Consider the following 21685-nt stretch of genomic DNA (forward strand, 5'->3'; position numbering starts at 1 on the left):
TACCTCTGGGCTTCACAGACAGGAAGTGAGTCATATTTGCAATAAACAGAACAGCAAAGCTGAGTTGTAGCCATTATTCAGAACAGACGGCAATGGGAAATGTGTGATGTCATTGGTGTGATGTCACATCCTGTGTGACTGACGTGGTGCTCCCCTCTTCAGCTGGCGTCGTCCCGGGCAAACCCAGTGACCTGGCGGTTACCGAGGCAACCAAGAGCTACGTGGTGCTGAGCTGGAACCCGCCCGGGCAGCGAGGTCACGAGGGTCTCATGTACTACGTGGAGAAGGTGAGCGGCCCGGCCGCCAAGCGCACTGCACAGGAAGTGCTTCATTTACCTGCTCCGACTGCGCAGGAAGTGCTTCATTTACCTGCTCCGACTGCGCAGAGGTACTGTTTACCTGCTCTGACTGCGCAGCAGTGAGGTTTACCTGCTCTGACTGCGCAGAGTTACTGTTTACCTGCTCTGACTGCGCAGAGTTACTGTTTACTTGTTCTGACTGCGCAGAGTTACTGTTTACTTGCTCTGACGAGCAAGTAAACAGTAGTGAGGTGAGGTAGTGAGGTTTACCCGCTGTGAGGTGTGCCCGCTCTGAGGTTTACCCACTCTGAGGCGTACCCGCTCTGAGGCGTGCCCGCTCTGAGGCGTGCCCGCTCTGAGGCGTGCCCGCTGTTCTGCAGCTGATCTCGGGCACGGAGACGTGGCAGAGGGTGAACACGGAGATGCCGGTTCGGTCGCCGCGGTTCGCGCTCTTCGACCTCGCCGAGGGGAACAGCTACAGCTTCCGCGTCCGCTGCGTCAACTCCGCCGGCGTGGGCGAGCCGTCCGACGCCACGGCCGAGATCACCGTCGGCGACAAGCTGGGTGAGCACGGCGCCACCTGCTGGCCAGGGAGGGCAGGGTGTCTGTCTGTCTGTGTGCTGGAGAAAATGTTCTTTATTTAGATGCACTTGGAGTATATTCTAAATGCCTTTTAAAACACAGGCTACATTTCTCACTATGTGTGTGTGTGTATATGTTTGTGTGCGTGTCTGTGTGCGTGTGTGTGCGCGCACGTGTGTGTGTGTGTGTACACGTGTGTGTGTGTGTGTGTGTACACGTGTGTGTATGTATATCTGTGTGTACGCAGACCTGCCCCAGGCCCCCTCTCACGTGGTCCCCATCCGTCTGACGGACTCGGCGATGGTGGTGACCTGGAGCTCCACACAGGAGACGGAGGAGTTCCTGGGGTACTACATCGACTACAGCGTGGTGGGATCCAACGTGTGGACCCCCTGCAACAACAACCCTGTCAAAGGCAACAGGTACATAAACACCTTTTAAGAACATTTTAGTGGCAGGTAAAAAAGCCCTCACATTCAAACGGGTCGGTGGAAGAACCTTGTGCAAGTGAACAATGGATTGAAATTGTGAATGAGATACATAGAAAGGAAAGGCGGACTCTTCATTTCAGTTTCAGTAATTTCAATTTTGTTAGGGTTGGAGTGAAAACCTACAGGATGGTAGATCTCCAGGAGCAGGGTTGGGCAGCCCTGCTCTAGCTGTTGAATGAGGAGTGCTTTGTTTCCTTTCTGAACGGTATCACAGGTTTAATGACAGTGCCGCACATGAGAATGGGACCTGCAGAGTTAGTCTCTGTTCCCCAGGCTTGCGGTAACTGGTGCGCGGGACGTGTTTGACAGACCCTTTGGGGGCGTGCCGTGTTCCCTGTTCCCCCTGTGTTCAGGTTTGTGTGCCATGGGCTGAACGCCGGAGACACCTGCGTGTTCAGGGTGAAGGCCGTCAATGTGGCGGGATACAGCCTGAACTCCGAGGAGTCTGAGAAAGCGCTCATCAAGGCTGCCATCTGTGAGTGACAAGCCCCACCCACACCAAGGCTAAGCCCCACCCACACCCTGACAAGCCACACCCTCACCCCTAGCAAGCCTCACCCACACCACTGACAAGCCACACCCACACCAAGGCTAAGCCCCACCCACACCCTAACAGGCCCCACCCACACCAAGGCTAAGCCCCACCCACACCCTGACAAGCCCCACCCACACCACTGATAAGCCACACCTACACACTGACATGCCCCACCCATACCACTGATAAGCCACACCTACACTCCTGGCAAGCCCCACCCACACCACTGATAAGCCACACCCACACCCCTGGCAAGCCCCACCCACACCATTGACAAGCCACACCCACACCCCTGGCAAGCCACACCCACACCACTGACAAGCCCTACCTATGCCACTGCTAAGCCCCACCTACACCACTGATAAGCCACTCCCACACAACTTCCATTCCTTTCTCTAGTGAAAGGTATGAACCCAGTGTAGTGATGGTTCTCCAAGCAGACGACTCTCAAGCGCACACACACACATGCACACACACACCCTCCCGCACGCACACACACTCACACACACACCCTCCCGCACGCACACACACTCACACACACCCTCCCGCACGCACACACACATGCACACACACACCCTCCCACACGCACACACACTCACACACACCCTCCCGCACGCACACACACTCACACACACCCTCCCGCACACACACACACATCACACACACCCTCCCGCACGCACACACACTCACACACCCTCCCGCACGCACACACACTCACACACACCCTCCCGCACACACACACATGCACACACACACCCTCCCGCACGCACACACACTCACACACACCCTCCCGCACGCACACACACTCACACACACCCTCCCGCACACACACACATGCACACACACACCCTCCCGCACGCACACACACTCACACACACCCTCCCGCACGCACACACTCACACACACCCTCCCGCACACACCACATGCACACACACACCCTCCCGCACGCACACACACTCACACACACCCTCCCGCACGCACACACACTCACACACACCCTCCCGCACACACACACATGCACACACACACCCTCCCGCACGCACACACACTCACACACTCCACTGACTGGTTTAGCTGTGAGTGTTCCTCTCAGTGCACAGCAGAATGATCATTTGAGCCCCCACAGTGATCGCAGAGCCCCCCCACGGTATCAGGGTGCAGGAGAGTGTTCGCGATTACAAAGTTCTGACCTGGGAGGAGTCCACGCTCGATGGCGGAGCCGAGGTCACCGGCTACTTCCTGGACTACCGTACGGTCACCGGCGGGGTCAAAGGTCAATGGCACGAGCTCAACACCAAGGCCATCAAGGAGCGCTCCTACAAAGTGAGTCCCCTCCACCCCAGCGCTCTCTCTCTCTCATTCTCTCAGCTCTGTTCAGACTTATTCGCATTTTCACAGGCTTACTGCCACAAAGATGCTTTGCAGGAACAGAGGAAAATTATGAGAACTGGCCCCAACCACTAATACTCCAAGCTGTCCTGTGGGAAGAGAAAGCTTTCTCACATTGTAGTCTGTTGCACAAGTGCCTGAGAATTGTTCCTTTGTCTAATTTTGATAATATTTCAGTCCAAGAAAGGTGCTCAAATCTGTCTGTCATTACACTACAGGCGTTTAGCAGACGCTCTTATCCAGAGGGACTTGCACACCTTTTTACACAGCATTTACACTGCATCTGCGTATATACTGAAGCATTATGCAGCTGGGTATATACTGAAGCATTATGCAGCTGGGTATATACTGAAGCATTATGCAGCTGGGTATATACTGAAGCATTATGCAGCTGGGTATATACTGAAGCATTATGCAGCTGGGTATATACTGAAGCATTATGCAGCTGGGTATATACTGAAGCATTATGCAGCTGGGTATATACTGAAGCAATACAGGTTAAGTACCTTGCTCAAGGGTACAACGGCAGTGTCTTACTGGGGAATCGAACCTGTGACCTTTAGATTACAAGACCAATGCCTTACCCTTTATACCACACTGTGGCCCCTGTCTGTCTGCGTCTCAGGCAGAGAACCTGAAGGAGAACGTGTTCTACGAGTTCAGCGTGCGCGCCATCAACCAGGCGGGAGTGAGCGAGTCCTCCCTGGCCTGCCCTCCCACCGAATGCAAGGAGTTCACCATCACCGTTCCAGGTACCGCCGCCATTACGGCTCTGACTCCTGCCCAGTTTCCATGGGTAATGCCTGCTCGCATGTGAAACTGAGCCTGTCGGCGGCAGCGCTGCCATTGTGGAGCAGTGGACTGCATTGGAAATGAGAGAAATGTTGAGAACTGTGTTATGCACAGGCATGGGGCTGTAATGAACATCTGAATGTGAAGTCCTGTTCCTGTCCCTGCTGCAAGGGTTTCTGTGTTCAGTCAGTGTGACTCTGATTCTTAAACACCTCACTCAAATCTTCTAGTTATACAAGCGGTTACACATTAGCACCCATAAAGCCATCACAGAACCCTAGGAAGGTTTTTGGGGGAGTGTAATACTCAAGGTGACGCCATGAAATACACAGCAAAGCATTTAATACTGCAGTCTTTGCTAAGGATTAGTCAAATCAGGTGTGTTACTGCTTGGTTGGAACAAAAGCCTGCACCCACACCAGCCCTTTCTGGATAAGATCGAGGAGCCCTGCTTTAAGATCTTGAATGCTCCAGTGGCATTGTGGGTAATGGTTGCTCTGACTGAGGTGTGAGGGGTGACCCCCCCCTCCATTCTTTTTGGTCGCAGGAACCCCCCACAGCTTGCATGTGCAGGAGGTGCGTAGCGACTCCCTGGTGTTGCTATGGGAACCGCCGGTGTACCAGGGCCGTACCGCGGTCACCGGGTTCTACGTGGACATCAGGGAGGCGGAGTCTTCCGAGGAGGCGTGGCGAGGAGTCAACGAGCAGGCCACCACCAAGAAGTACCTGAAGGTGTGTGTGTGTGTGTGTGTGACTGTGTGTGTCACGGGCTGACTGTGTGTGTGTGTGTGTGTGAGAGAGAGTGTGAGCACATATGTGTGACTGCATGTGCGTGTGTGTGTATGTATGTGTGTGTAACTGTGTGTGTGTGTGTGTGTGTGTGTGTGTGTGTGTGCACTGAGTCTCTCTCTCTCTCTCTGCAGGTCGAGGGTCTGAAGGAGGGCGTGTCCTATGTGATGCGGGTCTGTGCTCAGAACCTGGCTGGAGTGGGAGAGCCTGCAGAACTCTCAGACTCAGTGCTGGCCCTGACCCGCCCAGGTAACCCCCCCCCCACACACACACACACCCCTGCCCACACACACACTCTCAGACGCACACACAGTCACACACACCCCCTGCACCAACCCTGATGTCCTCAAGTGGGTTTCCAGTGATTTAGTCCCTTGGAGTGTTAAAGATCTTTGTGCTGAAAATGTGCAAAAATGAGCCAGATTGGAAAGTAGTCTAGTGCAAAATGTTTTTTTCAGGGGTGGGATCAAATACACCAAAACTCATTTTGTACTTCTCAAAAAATGCATTGATACATTTTGAACAAGTGCAATCAAAATGGTGGAAATGTGGGTCATTTTACGGGTGGAGCCACATAAAAATGAAATGATCAATATGAAATTTTAGCGAATGGCATATTTGAAATGTCCGGCTCTAATGAGGCGTGTGTGGCTCGCTCTCCAGGGACCCACGAGATCTACGTGGACGTGGACGATGACGGCGTGATCTCCATGATCTTCGAGTGTTCCGAAATGTCAGCCGAATCGCAGTTCGTCTGGTCCAAGAACTACGTGGAGTCCGTCGACGCCTCCCGCCTCAAGATTGAGACCTCAGGGGGCAGGTAAGTCGGGTGTTTTTCTCCAGGTGTTTTGCGAACAACCCTTAACTGAACACAGGCTCTGAATCCCCCAAAGCTGTGCTTATGGGAATGTTAATATCTTATAATAGCTTAATGTCAATAACTTGTAAAGTTAAATGTGACAAGAACTATTTTTCTCATGTCAGGTCACGGGCCATCTTCACCGACCCCTCCCTGGAGGATCTGGCCATTTACTCCTGTGTGGTCACAAACACTGATGGGGTCTCCTCCAGCTACACACTCACAGAGGAGGGTGAGGCTCTGTGTGTGTGTGTGTGTGTGTGCGTGAGTGTGTGCGAGTGTGTGATTATGTGAGTGAGTGAGTGAGTGTGTGTGTGTGTGAGTGAGTGGCTGTCTGTCAGTCAATCTGTCACTCACTGAACTCCTCCTCCCTCATAGGACTGAAACGCCTGCTGGACATCAGCCATGACCACAAGTTCCCCAGTGAGTATCCCTTTCTCTCTCTCTCACCTCTCATCTCTCTCTCTCTCCCCCTCTTTCCTCTCTCCTCTCTCTTTCTCTCTTATTCTCTCCCTCTTTCTCTCATCTCTCTCTTTCCCTTTCTCTCTCCCCCTCTCTCTCTATCTCACTTCTCTTTTTCTCTCCTTCCTCTTTCCTTGCTCTCCCTCTCTCACCCTCTCTCTTAAATTCTATTTCAAAATGCTTCATTAGAATGCCAATATCCTAGTATATCTTTCTCTATCCATCCCTTTCTCTGACTGTGGTCAGTTGCAGTAAGTGTTCCGTCGAGGCTAGTAGCTCATTTCAACTTAATGCTTATGATGAGCTGAAAACTTTCGGTTGAGAACATCAGAATTTTCCATTTGAAAATTGCCATTAGCGGTTAGCGCTGAGCTGAATGTGCTGGTTAGCAGTTAGCACTGGGCTCAACGCGCCGGTTAGCGGTTAGCGCTGGGCTGAACGTGCCGGTTAGCGGTTAGCGCTGGGCTGAACGTGCCGGTTAGCGGTTAGCGCTGGGCTGAACGTGCCGGTTAGCGCTGGGCTGAACGTGCCGGTTAGCGGTTAGCGCTGGGCTGAACGTGCCGGTTAGCGGTTAGCGCTGGGCTGAACGTGTCGGTTAGCGCTGGGCTGAACGTGCCGGTTAGCGGTTAGCGCTGGGCTGAACGTGCCGGTTAGCGGTTAGCGCTGGGCTGAACGTGCCGGTTAGCGGTTAGCGCTGAGCTGAACGTGCCGGTTAGCGGTTAGCGCTGAGCTGAACGTGCCGGTTAGCGGTTAGCGCTGGGCTGAACGTGCCGGTTAGCGGTTAGCACTGAGCTGAACGTGCCGGTTAGCGGTTAGCACTGGGCTGAACGTGCCGGTTAGCGGTTAGCACTGAGCTGAACGTGTGGTCCTCCGCGTGCTCTCCAGCCATCCCCTTCACCTCTGAGCTGGCCGTGGAGCTGCAGGAGAAGGGCCGCGTGCGCTTCTGGATGCAGATGGAGAAGTTCACCCCCAACTGTGAGGTGGAGTACGTGTTCAACAACAACATCATCGCCCAGGGAGAGGTACGCAGCTGAGACTCGCGCACGGCTACACACACGTGTCCACACACACACATACACACACGTGCCCACACAATCACACACCTACACACACACACACACACTTATAGGCAAACATGGGCTTTCCACACTATAGCTTGCTCTGTATGTGTGTGTGTGTGTCTTTCAGAAATACACCATGAACTTCGATAAGAAGACGGGCATCATCGAGATGTTCATGGACTCGCTGGAGGTCCAGGATGAGGGAACCTTCACCTTCCAAATGGTGGATGGGAAGGCCACCGGCTGCTCTAGCGTGGTGCTGATTGGAGATGGTATGTTAAGCCCTGCCCTTCCCATGAGTCTCCACCAATCACAGTTCAGTCTCTCAGTTGATAGTCCTGCATACCAGAAAGCAGGCTTCATGAGTGTTACTCTGATTGGAGAAGCCATGAGCCTTCAGTCTGTGGGTTATTTAAACCAATCAAAACACTTCACAGTCTAAACCACTACACTGACGGCACATGAAAGCACCACCCATTTTGAGACTCGATAAGCTGTGCATTTTCTCTCCAGTTATTCACTCTCCTGCTCCTCAGTGGAGCAGTAACCATGTATATCCACTGGGGTGCAGTATTAGCCGTACTCTGGCTTCCATTAAGACTTATTTCTCTGGTTATCCTATGGGAAGCAACACAGATCACATGAATCAAGCTTTCATTTAAAACGTTTACCTGTTCAACTGATGTACGCATACAGTATATACTCTTTAAAATGTAGCCCTGTGTGACATTATTACACGCTTTTATTGTGGATATATTATTATGAGCAGACTTCCATGTGACAAATCCACTTCCTTTAACTCTGTGACATGCCCTTACAGTTTCCTGTGGCAGAAATGAGGTTTTAAGATGTGATCTGCATACTGCAGCTCTCCTGTGAAGCACGCTCACTGCTGAAAAGATATTTCATGAGCGGCTACTTTTGATTGTCAGTGTGGATATTGTGTTTCCTGTAGAATTCAGAGAGATGCAGAAGAAGTCTGAGTTTGAGAGGAAGGAGTGGGTCAGGAAGCAAGGTGAGAGAAACCCTGTGTGTGGAAGTGATTCTGTCTGTGGTCATCTCTGTGGTTTTAACTATCTCTGTGGTGATTTTTTTGCCGGTGCTATTGGCTGTTTGTTGTCATTACATTTGCATGTGGTCATCACTATGGTCTTCTCTGTGTCTGTGGTTGTAACTATGTCTGTGGTGAAAACTGTCTGTAGCTCTGACTGTAGAAAGGACTCAGTCTGTGTCTGTGGTTGTAACCATGTCTGTGGTGAAAACTGTCTGTAGCTCTGACTGTAGAAAGGACTCAGTCTGTGTCTGTGGTTGTAACAAGCGGCCAAAACCAGACTTCGTTTTTGAAGCTCATTTCCTGGTGTTGTAGTTCCTGGTTGCTCACTAGCGCCACTACGGATGGCTCCAGTATAGGTGTTTTCATATCCGGTTTCCATGTAAGTCTACGGTACAAATGCGATCAAAATACAAAGTCAATAATTTTTTCTCACAAGAACAAATAATCATAATAGGTGTATTTTATTCGTCTTATGACTGTCCATGGGTCGATTTCATGATTTATTGCGTTATTTGGGCACAGTGCCAATATTTGTTCTGGACCAATGAGGTACAGCTTGCGTCACTTCCGGATTACTGCGGAGGACTGAGCTACAGTAGGGGCTACAATCTGTGGTCACTGGGGTGGGAGGTGGCGTTTCTTGGCCTTGACATTGCGGCTCCGACCACGGTCCACCTGTGCGAAGTCAGAAAATGCAGGCATCCCATTTTGTAGTGGTTTCATTATAGCGTGTGCTATTTACAACTAGGCGACCATAAAATAATCCTCCTCTGAAGTTTTGCGGTAGCCGAGTCATTTTTACTATTTCCTTTAGCCCACTTAACCAAATAATTAGTTGGCAGAAAGTGTAATCAGCTAACGCTTATTTGCTATATGTGGTAGTCCAGTAGCCTATGCTAAAACAGTTCGCAACTTCGGCTACCAAGCCATTTGACTAGCTAGCTAACCCTAACCGGCAAATATTCCATCTGTCAAACGTGTTTGACGGCTTGTCAGTCGTGTACATTCCGTAAATGTCTACTTGGGCTATGCTGCACGAATGTGACAAAGCTAGAAGCTAGCAAGAAAATAATAATAATTAGAAATTCAATGTACATTATTTTTGTTTTTATGCAACAGGTGGAAAACTTGCTCTTCAAAGTGCGTTGTCATATTTACACGCCTGTAGATCAGTTATTAAAATACTTGGTAGATTTGTTAATCACCGCTGACAGTGTTAATTTTTATTCGGTAAAAAGTGACTTGCGAACGATCGGTCAGCTAGCGTCACCCAGCAAGTAAACACCACAAACGGCGATGGAGTAGTAGCAGTTAATGGCTCATTAACTGACTGGCGAAAACCTACGACGATAACTTGCTTGGTTAACAGCAGGTCTACCAGACAGTTATATGAAAATTAGCCTAGTCAAATCACCAGTAGTCTACACATCTCTGATTGATTGACCATCAGTGCAGTCGATGTTCTTCCCCTGTAGTTCATATTGCTAATGTGTGAGCTAACCACGGATAGCTTACCTAGCTCACTGGCAAGCTGATATGCTAGCTAAGCATATTCGTTTTGCCGAGAAACATAAATTGAAGATAACTGAACATAATTTTATTATTAATGTCATACATATAACGTGATTACATGACACAGTACAGTCACGGATGGAAATTAAACTCCGTAAACATTTGATCATATATTTAAAAAAATAACGGCAGACAGTCAGCTAGCCTCAAGTTCGTTCTGCAATCGTTCGTTCAGGTTGATGGGCTTTTCCGCACCGGAATGTCAATCACATTGTAAAAATCACAAGACCGCTTAACTCTATGGTTTTGGCTCCAAATCGAGAACATGGCCGCGCCCGCCATTGAGCTTCAAAACGTGTTTTACAGACCCAAGGAGAGGCAATGGGTGACGTCACAGTAGCTTTGTCCATATTTTTTACAGTCTCTGGGTTGTAACTATGTCTGTTGTGAAAGCTGTCTTTGACACCGACTGTCTGTAGAAAGGAGTCTGTGTCTGTGGTGAGAGCTGTCGAGCTGTCTGAAGCACTGACTGTCTGTAGTACGGACACGGTCTGTGTCTGCGCTGATATTGTCTGTGCTTATTCCACCCACAGGTCCTCACTTTGTGGAGTACCTGAGTTTCGAGGTCACAGCAGAATGTAACGTTCTCTTGAAAGCCAAGGTATGACCCCTGGACGACCTCTGTCCTCACCTGAGCCGAGCGGGTCACAAGGCCCCCCCCTTCCCCCCCCGGACTCATAGCTCACCTCCCTCTAACCCCCCTGCAGGTGGGCAACCTGTCCAGAGAGACCGACATCACCTGGTACAAGGACGGCCTGGAGGTGGAGGAGCAAGATAACCTGTCTTTCACAGACGGCATCCTGGCCCTCAACATCGCCAAGGTCAGTTTTATTAAGGGGCGGAGGGTTCACCCCTGAACACAGAGGCGCCAGAGGTGGAACCTCTCCCCTGGAAATTCAGGAAGTACAGTCACAGAAACAGGAAGTGTGAAATGTGGCCTCAAATTCAGACTTGCAGAACGGGATCTCACCTTAATGCCAATCATTCCATCCATACGTCCACCTTCACCAATTCACCTGAGTAGCTTTTAAATTAAAACATGAATTGAATGTCTAGGAAGTTTACTTAGTGACTTTGTACAAAGGTTTTGCACTGTGCTATAATTTACTAAATATTCACCTGAAAACTTGAGTCTGTGTAATAAATGTATGATGGTTTTTGTGTGCTTTTTGAATATGATGTCACTGGGGCTGCTGGTGTTCCTGTGCGTGAGTGTGGGTTAGTCCAGCTCTGGCACTGGGAGTATTTTCTGTGTGTGTGTGTAAGTGAGTGTGTGTGTGTGAGTGTGAGTGCGTGTGCGTGTGCGCGTGCGTGTGTGTGTGTGTAAGTGAGTGTGTGTGAGTGTGAGTGCGTGTGTGTGTGAGTGTGTGTGTGTGTGTGTGTAAGTGAGTGTGTGTGAGTGAGTGTGAGTGCGTGTGCATGTGTGCGTGTGTGTACACGGTGCAGAGTGTGGGTTAGCCCAGCTCTGACTGGCCAGCAGCTCCTCAGGGTGGGGTGTAACGGGCCATAGCGTCTCTGAAGGAGGGAGGGAAGCAGCATGCGATGATGCAATCTTCCTCACCACGTCACGCGCTCAACGCGGTTCCTCTGCTGCGCAGCTCTGCGCTCTGCTGATGCAGCTCTGCAAAAATGACGCTGAAAAATAAACCTGACTGAGGCATTCCCATGGTGCCTATTATAAGAGGAACATGTGATGTCACTGCAGTGGGTGGCAGTTGGAGGCGGGGCTGGGGGCTGAGGGCGGGGCCTCTGCTCATCCCAGTAAATGTGAACCTGATGGTGTTGGTCTTGTAGCATTTTTTTAAAAAATCAGTGGACCAGTAGAAACATTCCGACATCTGCCACCTGGAGCAGACTGGTATCAGTGGTGTAGCGTTGCTGGGCCGGCATTGGCTCGTGGTAAATTCACCAGCCACTTACGGCAGTGCCAGCAGTGGAAAAACGGTGAACATCAGCGACCATGTCCACCAGTATGCAAACACCAGGCCAGACCAGGTTCCCGTTTACACACAGTAACGTGTTCAGTGTTGAGTCAGCTCTAGGAGAGTGCGTGTGGTCCGTATTGCGCTCATACGTGCTCTGTGTTAGCGCTGAGTTAGCACCGACGGTCTTTACTGTGCAGCGCTCTCACACCTTCGCCGCGTAACGAGCCTGTGTGTCTGATTGCAGTGCGGCTTTAAGAGAACGGCAGGCTCAGATTCAGAATCCGACGACGCAGACCTTTTCCCCAAGGAGGAGAACCCCGAAACGGAAGCCAAAGTTTGGGACATTACCTTTTCCCCCCCGCGTGCTAGATGTGCTTCATGTTTGCTTGCGAATGCAAAAACATTTTTGAGCTTGCTTTTTTTTTTTTTGTTTGTTTAGTTTTTTGTCTCTCTCTCGCTCTCTCCTCCTCCTCTGTTCTGTCCTGTGTTTGAAACCTGCAGCACCCATCGCAGGAGAAAAAGCTTGCCTTTTCAGTCAGTTTTTTTAATTCTTTTTTATTTTGATGAAAAGTTTGAAGGACTTCCCTCGTGTTTATTGGAACGCACGTGCAGGCAGAGAGAGAGGGTGTATGTGTGTGTGTGTGTGTGTGTGTTCTGACCCACAGAAACTCTGGCTTTCGTTTCAGATCAGTAAGAAGGACGCCGGCATTTATGAAGTCCAGCTGAAGGACTCCAGGGGCAAAGATAAGAGCACCTTGGACCTGACAGACAAAGGTGAGTCACCTGTTCACCTTAAACATAAAACTACACCTCAGAGGCCCTTATACCTGCTGAACTGATGCACATGACTCAGCATGTTTAGAGTCCCCTGTCCACACCCTGTCCATCATGAGCTACCAGACATGACTAGTCCTGGATCCAGCCCTTCTGTTCTGAGGTGAATCGCTCCTGGGCCTGGATCACTTTGGCCTTTTCATGCTGAAAAAAAGGTAGCTTCAGTAGCATCAGTCATGGAGTCCTCAGGAGTTGAGTGCTTATGAAACACACACTGTGCATGATGTGTGTGACACCAAGCTCCTTGTGTGAATCACCGTGTGATATTTTCCAGGATTCCAGGAACTGATGAATGAAGTCTTCAGAGTTATTGGTAAGTCTGCACTTCTCAATACTTCTCTCTATTTTTAACAAATATATTACCGAAGGAAAATACGCGAAGTACTCTGATCATAAAAGATGTTGCCTTTAGCTGGTTTGATGAGATTATCATTTTTTCAACAGATAAAAATCATAATTGGTTTTTATGCAAGAATTTGACAATGCACATAAGGCAGATTTAAAAATGGAGGTTCACATTTATTTACACATAAATTACCTTGCTCTAATATTCTGCACGGAAAATTCCAGAACACGCAACCCGACATTGTGCTTCGGTTGTGTCGTGTGACATCACATTGTATGACCTTGTGTGACCTTGTGCACCCCCGCAGCAAACTCTGCCACTGAGCTGAGTGTGACAAGCACTGAGGAGGGCATCATACTGCACACCACGGTGGTGTACTACCTGGAGGATCTGCGCGTGGGCTGGCTGTACAAGTACGTCACCACTTCCACTGTGTGTGTGTGTGTGTGTGCGCTACACCAAGGATCTGTGTAAGTGTGTGTGTGTGCTACACCGAGGATCTGTGTGTGGGCTGGCTGTACAAGTACGTCACCACTTCCACTGTGTGTGTGTGTGTGTGTGTGTGCGCGCTAAACCGAGGATCTGTGTAAGTGTGTGTGTGTGTTCACCAGACTGTGTGTGTGTGTGTGCAACACCAAAGAACTGTGTGTGAGCTGACTGTACAAGTATGTCACCATTTCCACTGTGTGTGTGTGTGTGTGTGCATGTGTTCTTGTGACGTGAGAGTGTGTTTGTGTGTGTGTGTGTTACACAAGACTGTGTGTAGCTGATGTCGTATGTCACCATTTCCACTGTGTGTGTGTGTATGTGTGTTATTTTGTGTGTGTGTGTGTGAGTGTGTGTGTCTATGTGTGTGTGTGTACGTGTGTGTGTGTGTGTGTGTGTGTGTGTGTGTGTTCTCACAGTGTCTGCACTAACACATTTTCCCCTGTGTTGCTCCTCAGAGATGCAAAGATCACTCAGTCCAAACATCTGGAGGCTGGCATCACAGGGGAGGAGCTCTGGCTGAAGATAAACGAACCCACAGAGAAGGACAAGGGCAAATACGCCATCGACATCTTCGACGGGAAGGCCGGGGTGCGGAGGGTTTATGAACTGGCCGGACAAGGTACAGTTTAGTGTGTGTGAGTGTGTGTATGTGTGTGTGAGTGTGTAAAAGTGTGTGAGTGTGTGTGTGTGTGTGAGAGAGTGTGTGCCTGTGTGTGTGTGTGTCTTGGTGCAGGTCTGAACATATATCATCAATGGAACTTGGCAGCACCTCTTAACTCTTCACCTATTTTCTCAGTCTTCGTGCTCTTTTCTCTTTGCTGTTTCTATTTTTTTCTCCTCGTAATAAAGGCCAAAATCTGTAATATTTTCCGTCTGTTTTTACACAGCGTGGGAGGAGGCTTTCGCTGAGTTCCAGAGGCTGAAGTGAGTATGCTCAGAATACTCCTGTCAGGACAGGGCTGTGTGTGTGTGTGTGTGTGTGTGTGTGTGTGCATGGTGTGGGGGAAACTCCATCCTGCTTCCATATCTGTTTCTGAATTTCATTCTCAACCCGACCGTTTACCTGAGCTGATATTTTAGCTACATTTACCGATACGCTCACAAAATGATGTATGAAGACATGGTGTTTTTTTTGTGTCCTTATGTGAAGTACTTTACTGTGGTCTAATCTTTAAATCATTGTGTAAGTAGTGTGTAAACAGTGTGTAATCAGTGTGTAAATGGTGTGTAATCAGCGTGTAAACAGTGTGTAGATTATATGTAAATAATGTGTAATCAGTGTGTAAATGGTGTGTAAACAGTGTGTAGATTATATGCAAATAGTGTGTAAGCAGTGTGTAAACAGTGTGTAGATTATATGTAAATGTGTAATCAGTGTGTAAATGGTGTGTAATCAGTATGTAAGTAGTGTGCAAACAGTGTGTAGATTATATGTAAATAGTGTGGAAGCAGTGTGGAAGCAGTGTGTAAACTGTGTAATCAGTGTGTAAATGGTGTGTAATCAGTGTGTAAATGTGTAATTGTCCTGCACACACACTCACCATCTCTCACTCTCTTCTTTTCCAGGGCTGCTGCCATAGCAGAGAGGAGTAAGTGGGGAGTGGGGGGGGGGGCATCAGTCCCATATCTACTTCTCTCCGCACATTTGGGGGGGGGGGACACATCAGTCTTGCATCAGCCAGGATGTCCCGCACTGTCGCTGGAAATATTTTGGAGGCTTTTGTCCCTTCTATAGCACGTTTGGGTGGTTGCATGGTTACCATGCACAGCAAATGTAATTGTGATAATTGACAAACTGTCAGCATTGAATTTAATCACATTACGCATTACAAATTATACATTACACATTAATACTTGTTACACATACTTGTTTATATGGACCACCAACCCATATACAGGTCACCCCAACAATACAATACAGTGTTGTGTTGAAGCCTAGGCACATTTTTAATGTGACTCTTTAATGTGATTAACCTTTCAACCTTACCTTGTGGTGATTATTTGTACAGTACATGTACCTGTATACATTTTAGTTACTTAACTGATAAATAATTGTTGTTGTGGCAACACTATATTGTCAACAGAGCCTTTTGAACTGAGGGGAGTTGGGTTGAGTTGGGTTCGCTGAGTTCAGTTCAGCTGTATTAAAGAGACCAGTGTCCCCCAGGAAGTGTTTGTGCTCACCGCACCTGAAGCATGTTGGGATATGTAGTTTCTACACTGATTATGTCCTTTTTCAGACCGCGCTCGTGTTGTGGGAGGCCTGCCAGACGTGGTCACCATCCAGGAGGGCAAGGTACTGAACGCTTAGCCTCTGTGGTGTCCGCTAACAGTTAGCCCTGCTAGCTAGCCCTGTTTTTTGACACTCATAAACACATTTTGCACACAGACAGATTTACCATATTCTGTACAAAGTTGAAAAAACCAAACAGTAGATCAACATTTACACTAAAGGCTTCAGTCTTGTTGTTCAGTGATTACTAGGCCTTGTAATGTTTATGGCTCATAATGCATGTGATGTTTCTTATGTTGTAATTTGATAGTGCTTCATTCTGTCCACGAGGGGGCGCTCGTGGTTCACGGTGGTAGTCGGCTATGCTTGGAAAAACCGCAAGGCTATTAGAGCCCCAGAGGATGGCTGCGGTAGCCGACAGAGAAACATGTACAACTGAAGTTTAGTAAGCTCACTAAAGAATTCAAATACTACTTTGATCAGAACTTTACAGGTCTCATTCACAAAACTTTTGGTAAATGGTAAATGGACTGTCATTATTATACGCTTTATCAAAGCGCTACAATGATGCCACCATTCACACACACACACACACACACCCTCACTCACACAACACACACACACACACACACACACACACACACACACACACACACACACACACCATTCACACACACACACACACACACACGCACACACACTCGCACACACACACACACACACACACACACACACACCAACGGTGAAAGGCTGCCATGCAAGGTACCAGTCAGCTCGTTGGGAGCCGTTAGGGGTTAGGTGTCTTGCTCAGGGACACTTCGACACACCCAGGCCGGGGGATCGAACCGGCAGCCCTCCGACTGCCAGACAACCGCTCTTACCTCCTGAGCTACGTCGCCCCTTTTTTTAAATTATTCTTACTTTTGTTCTTAAAAATGTTCCTACAAAAAAACAATATGGGATACATGACACATGCAGACCTTTGTTTTTGTGCATATTCCAGGTGAATGAGAAGATGAATGCTGGCTGTTTGTAAATTCTGTGCACAATGTTCAGTGATTAGCACTGGTACGACCCGGTCTAGGGTCAGGTTGTGACAGGGTGAAGGATAGGGGAATGGGAATGGGAGTGTGGAGTGGGAAGGGAAAACGAAAACAAAACTGCCAACCGACTAGTAACTCCAATCCTATCTGCCTAACCAAAACTAAATAACCCTCGGCTAGTCTTCAAAGGCTTTACTGGGCTCGAAGTGGCGTGTAGCCTACCCCCAACAGAGATCAGATCTTCGCCCTGGATCACCATCAAAAACAATAAAGGAAAAATAACAAAACAAAATAACAAATAGTGTCTCAAGGAGGGCTGTGCCCGACTCAGATTTTTCTTAGTCAAATCCGATTCGGCAGTTCAATATGACGATTCGTTTTATATATAGACGGAGTGTAGCACAGTGGGTAAGGAACTGGACTTGTAACCGAAAGGTCGTAGGTTCGATTCCCGGGTAGGACACTGCCGTTGTACCCTTGAGCAAGGTACTTAACCGAAATTGCTTCAGTATATATCCAGCTGTATAAATGGATACAATGTAAAATGCTATGTAAAAAAGTTGTGTAAGTCGCTCTGGATAAGAGCGTCTGCTAAATGCCTGTAATGTAATGTAATATATAAAGGTCTATAAGACTTTCTGGCAAAATAGTACATTGGCATGCATTTCAGTGCTGATTTAGACCACGTTAACATAGTCAAGTGCAACAGAATCATATGAACATCTTTTTGAGCATTTAAAATCAATAAATCCGTTAAGACAACTGCATATGACACCAGATGGCTGATTTTAATTGCCGACAATGCATTAGCTTGCGTGCAAATTTGTCGGATCATGTGTCGGAATAATGAGACAGACAGTACACAGGTAGTTCTGGTTAAACCTAGCTCTTAAAAACTTCTTTATTTTGCTTTAAACATTAAAAATGAACAAACAAATGAAACAGTTTAAATATATTCACAGCATTGTCCACTTTGAAATAACTGAAATATCTTCTTCAACAGGAAGTATAAGAAGCCTAATATAGGCCTATACACCTAAACAAACATGTAAAAGAATAAATTAACAAATGAAGCAATTTAAGATTTGAATTATTTTAGTTAAAATAATCAGTTTGTAAACAACAGTTTAAATGAACGGTATTGTCAGCCTTGAAATAACTGACGTCTCTTCTTCAACGAGACCCTTTTTATTTCTTAAATACAAAAAAGTTGTATATAAATCTAAATAAACGTGTAAAATAATAAATTAACAAATTAAACAATTTAAGATTAGATTTATTTTAGATGAAAATAAATGCAAACGGTTTAAATAAATTCACAGCATTGTCCACTTTGAAATAATAAGTGACCTCTCATCTTCAAAAGAATATTCTATTTTTGTAGGCTATTTCCCATTAAACGCCGCCTAAAAAATAACTAATAAATCTAAACAAGGGTAAGAGCCTATACATAATCAAATTACACGCAAATTAGGATTAGCCTATAATTATTTAAGATGAAAAAGCAAAGGTTTGTATTCAGGCTGTTCCTACACAACAAAATAAATAATAGGCCTACATAAAATATAAGGAATGGTCTCACAATCGATGCAACCAAGTTAGGCCAATGCTCATCAGGTATAAGCATCTTCCTCCAGCACCGACAATGTCTTCAGATTGCAGAGGTTTTATAATAACGCGGTCTCGGATGCAAGAATACAAAGATACAGGCGATAATTCACTATTTTATTAAATTCAATATTGTAATATAACCACTGTCCATTTTTGTAGGATTCTATGATGATGTATTCCGGACCGTATTGTTATGCACATTGACTGTCTAAAAAAAACCGGCTGCTCGACTCATAGGATCTCAGTCGACTGAGGGGTCTCTGACATGATTCGAATCGTCGACTTTCAGGGGGCAGCCCTAGTCTCAAGGGAAGGATACAATCCAGCTGGAACGCTCTAAATAACCAGAGTCACTACACGGCGAGTAGAGGGGCAAACCAACAGTCGAAGTCAGGATCGAGCATGAGTGGTACACTGGGCCAAACAAAATGAAAGGGCTAGGCAATAACCAGAGTCGATAGGACGAGGCAAGGGTCATACACAAAATCCGATGAACAAACAAATCAAAAGGGGCTAAGCAAGAATCAGAAGTCAAACAAATGCGGTCATACACTGGTCAAATAAGCAATCAATAATCCACAATCCAAGCACACGAGTGCGCAGAGCTAGTCTTCCTAGATAAATGCAAACGACGGTCTTTTAAATAAAATAACCGGAAGCGGAAATTACCACTCTGGGGCAAACCGGAAGTGGATCAAAGATAGTCAGGCAGAGAGCAGTGATGCACAACTATAAACACAAAAGCTATACGACGGAGGTCGTAAGAAGCATAAGGAGACAGCCATGGACAAATACAGATAAGAAAAAAAATGATGAATGCCAAAATGTTCTTGGAAACGTTCTTACCCGCAGTTTACGATCAAATGCGATTGTACGCATGTTTCCTGAACGAGGCCCGATGTCCTTACCTGTTGCCTGTGAGTGTCGCTACCTGTGTGCCTTTGGTCACTGTTTTGGTGTGGTCACCCTGGTTTCTGCTGTCTTCCCCCCCGCCCCAGTCTCTCAACCTCACCGGAAACGTCTGGGGAGACCCCGCCCCCCAGGTGCAGTGGCTGAAGAACCAGGCGGACATCTCGTCGGACGACCGCTACGTCCTGAAGTTCGAGGCGGGAAAGTTCGCCAGCATCACCATCCCCTCGGTGACCCCGCCCGACTCCGGGAAGTACAGCCTGGTGGTGACCAACAAGTACGGCACGGAGAGCGGCAACTTCACCGTCAGCGTCTACATCCCCGAGGCTGAGGAGGAGGAAGGAGAGCAGGACGAGAAGGACAAGAAAGAGAAAGACAAGGACACGGAAAAAGACAAGAAAGTCAAGAAGTAGGGAAGGGAAGGGAAGTTCTCAGGAGAGGTTAGGAGGGTGAGGGGGGGTGAAATATAATTAAGTAGTTAAAAGAAGTTACTAATGAATTTTTGCCAGGGCGATTTACAAATGCCTTTAACTGCAGTGCACTCCAGTGCTATCTCATGAATAATTAAAATCCTCAGTGCACTCCAGTGCTATCTCATGAATAATCAAAATCCTCAGTGCACTCCAGTGCTATCTCATGAATTAGTAATATCCTCCATGCACTCCCGTGTTATCTCATGAGTAATTAAAATCTGCAGTGCACTCCAGTGCTATCTCATGAATAATTAATAGCACAGGAGTGCACTGAGGATATTAATTACTCATGAGATAGCACTGGAGTGCACTGAGGATATCTCATGAATAAGTAATATCCTCAGATATGTTCCCTGTGTTATGCGGAACACGCTCACTCTCTGGTCTTTCCAGAGTATGAAGATTAAATAGCACAGGTCACTGCACTGGAATAAAAGGCATTGAATGGTTGTCCTGATTATAAGCGTAACCAGGGCAACCCTGGTTTTGCTGGGAATTGTATGCATTGCCGCTCTTGTGGCTTGTTTTGTCTGTGTGTCGCTGGCCGTGTTTTTACACGAGCCCCAGATCTGTGCTTTACCAGCATCCAGGTGCCAGAGAGAGGTGCAGTAAGGCCTCAAAATGGCCCCTCCGTAGGGCACAAACAGGGTCAGAGGTCATGCGTAAAGGCCGCGATGGTACTGCGATGTACTGGCCTGCTCTGTGAGTAACCCGTTGATAGAAGAACCAGTAAAATGAATGTTTCTGTTCACATTTGTGATGTTGAGTAGTGTGAGCCCTGTGCAAATGGGGCTGCAGAGCGAATGTGATGCTTAGTGTTTAGTGTTACAGTCAAACTGGGCTCCCAGCAAAAATCCCTCCTCACTGGAACCCAGTCCCTACCTGAGAGGGTCAGGGAAATGCGAACATGTTGAGCTCACTGTTTTCTTGTCAGACGGGAAAGTTAAGGGTCGCATTTTATCATGAGAAACGTGGAGCTACAGCGATAACTGCACTTTCTGTATGACTGTCCTGTTCTGTGTCGCCTAATAAACGATGCACGCATTCCCTCATCTCCTCGTCCTCTTTCTCTGTTTCTGTGTCCGCTGTCCTTCCCCAGCAGATGCTAAACCTTTCAATAACAGCAGGGGGAAATGTTCCAGAACCTTTCAATAACAGCAGGGGAAATGTTCCAGAACCTTTCAATAACAGCAGGGGGAAATGTTCCAGAACCTTTCAGTAACAGCAGGGAAATGTTCTGGAACCTTTCAGTAACAGCAGGGAAATGTTCCAGAATGTTTCAGTCTCAGTAACTCACTTGCTGTTCGGACTCCTTCGGAACAGTCAAACAGACCTCAGGAAAATGCACCTAACAGGAAGCATTTTAAGAATGTTCGGGGTCATTCCCTTTAACTATTTGTTTGTGAGATGGCACTGTGACAAGAATGTTTCCTCGACAGTCTTAACTTGTTTCCTATCCCAAAACGATTCGCAGAATTAGAATTTCAGGCTTGTCGCGTTCAAACAAACTGTTGGAAATAACAACCCGTTCTGGCATTATCCCCTGATGGTTATTCTTTCACCTAATAAAGTTTTATTTCTCTTTCTTTTTGTTTCCCAATGTAAAGTGACTTTGAGTACCTAGAAAAGTGCTATATAATCTGAGGTATTATTGTTGTCATTTCCTCATTTAAAAAAAAAGAAAAAAAAAAAAGATACAAGCCAGTAAAGCTTGACATGTATGATATTTGCTGGCCCTTGCTATAAAATGAAGATGAATGACGATGATTTTACTTTAAAAAAAAAAAATTAAGGCTGAGTAACATTACTATGGCTGTTCCTGTGATCTTCCTTGTGACTTAAAAATAATGTCCTGGAAACTGGACATCCTAGAAACGGGAGAGATGGGTGTCGTGGGCTGGCTCTCTCTGCTAGGGTCTACACAGGGCAGGTCATGA

The 21685-nt window shown here is 47.3% G+C and overlaps 1 protein-coding gene across 1 annotated transcript in view; it reads left to right on the forward strand.

The window, feature by feature from the left end:
* myom1a (myomesin 1a (skelemin)) overlaps nt 1–20800 on the forward strand; it is a 34727-nt gene extending 13927 nt beyond the window's left edge. The window contains 24 exon segments of the mRNA XM_064345761.1: nt 163–287; nt 680–863; nt 1129–1303; nt 1726–1847; nt 3034–3230; nt 3922–4048; nt 4636–4820; nt 5012–5126; nt 5541–5697; nt 5862–5968; nt 6115–6159; nt 7084–7220; nt 7387–7531; nt 8215–8274; nt 10419–10486; nt 10593–10706; nt 12497–12584; nt 12919–12957; nt 13298–13403; nt 13935–14098; nt 14367–14403; nt 15046–15068; nt 15720–15775; nt 19365–20800. Of these exon segments, the coding sequence (XP_064201831.1) occupies nt 163–287; nt 680–863; nt 1129–1303; nt 1726–1847; nt 3034–3230; nt 3922–4048; nt 4636–4820; nt 5012–5126; nt 5541–5697; nt 5862–5968; nt 6115–6159; nt 7084–7220; nt 7387–7531; nt 8215–8274; nt 10419–10486; nt 10593–10706; nt 12497–12584; nt 12919–12957; nt 13298–13403; nt 13935–14098; nt 14367–14403; nt 15046–15068; nt 15720–15775; nt 19365–19688 (2900 nt within the window). The 3' untranslated portion in view covers nt 19689–20800.
* Nucleotides 20801–21685: the final 885 nt, after the last annotated feature.

The sequence above is a fragment of the Anguilla rostrata genome, chromosome 8, assembly GCF_018555375.3.
Source record: "Anguilla rostrata isolate EN2019 chromosome 8, ASM1855537v3, whole genome shotgun sequence".
NCBI classification, from domain to species: Eukaryota; Metazoa; Chordata; class Actinopteri; order Anguilliformes; family Anguillidae; genus Anguilla; species Anguilla rostrata.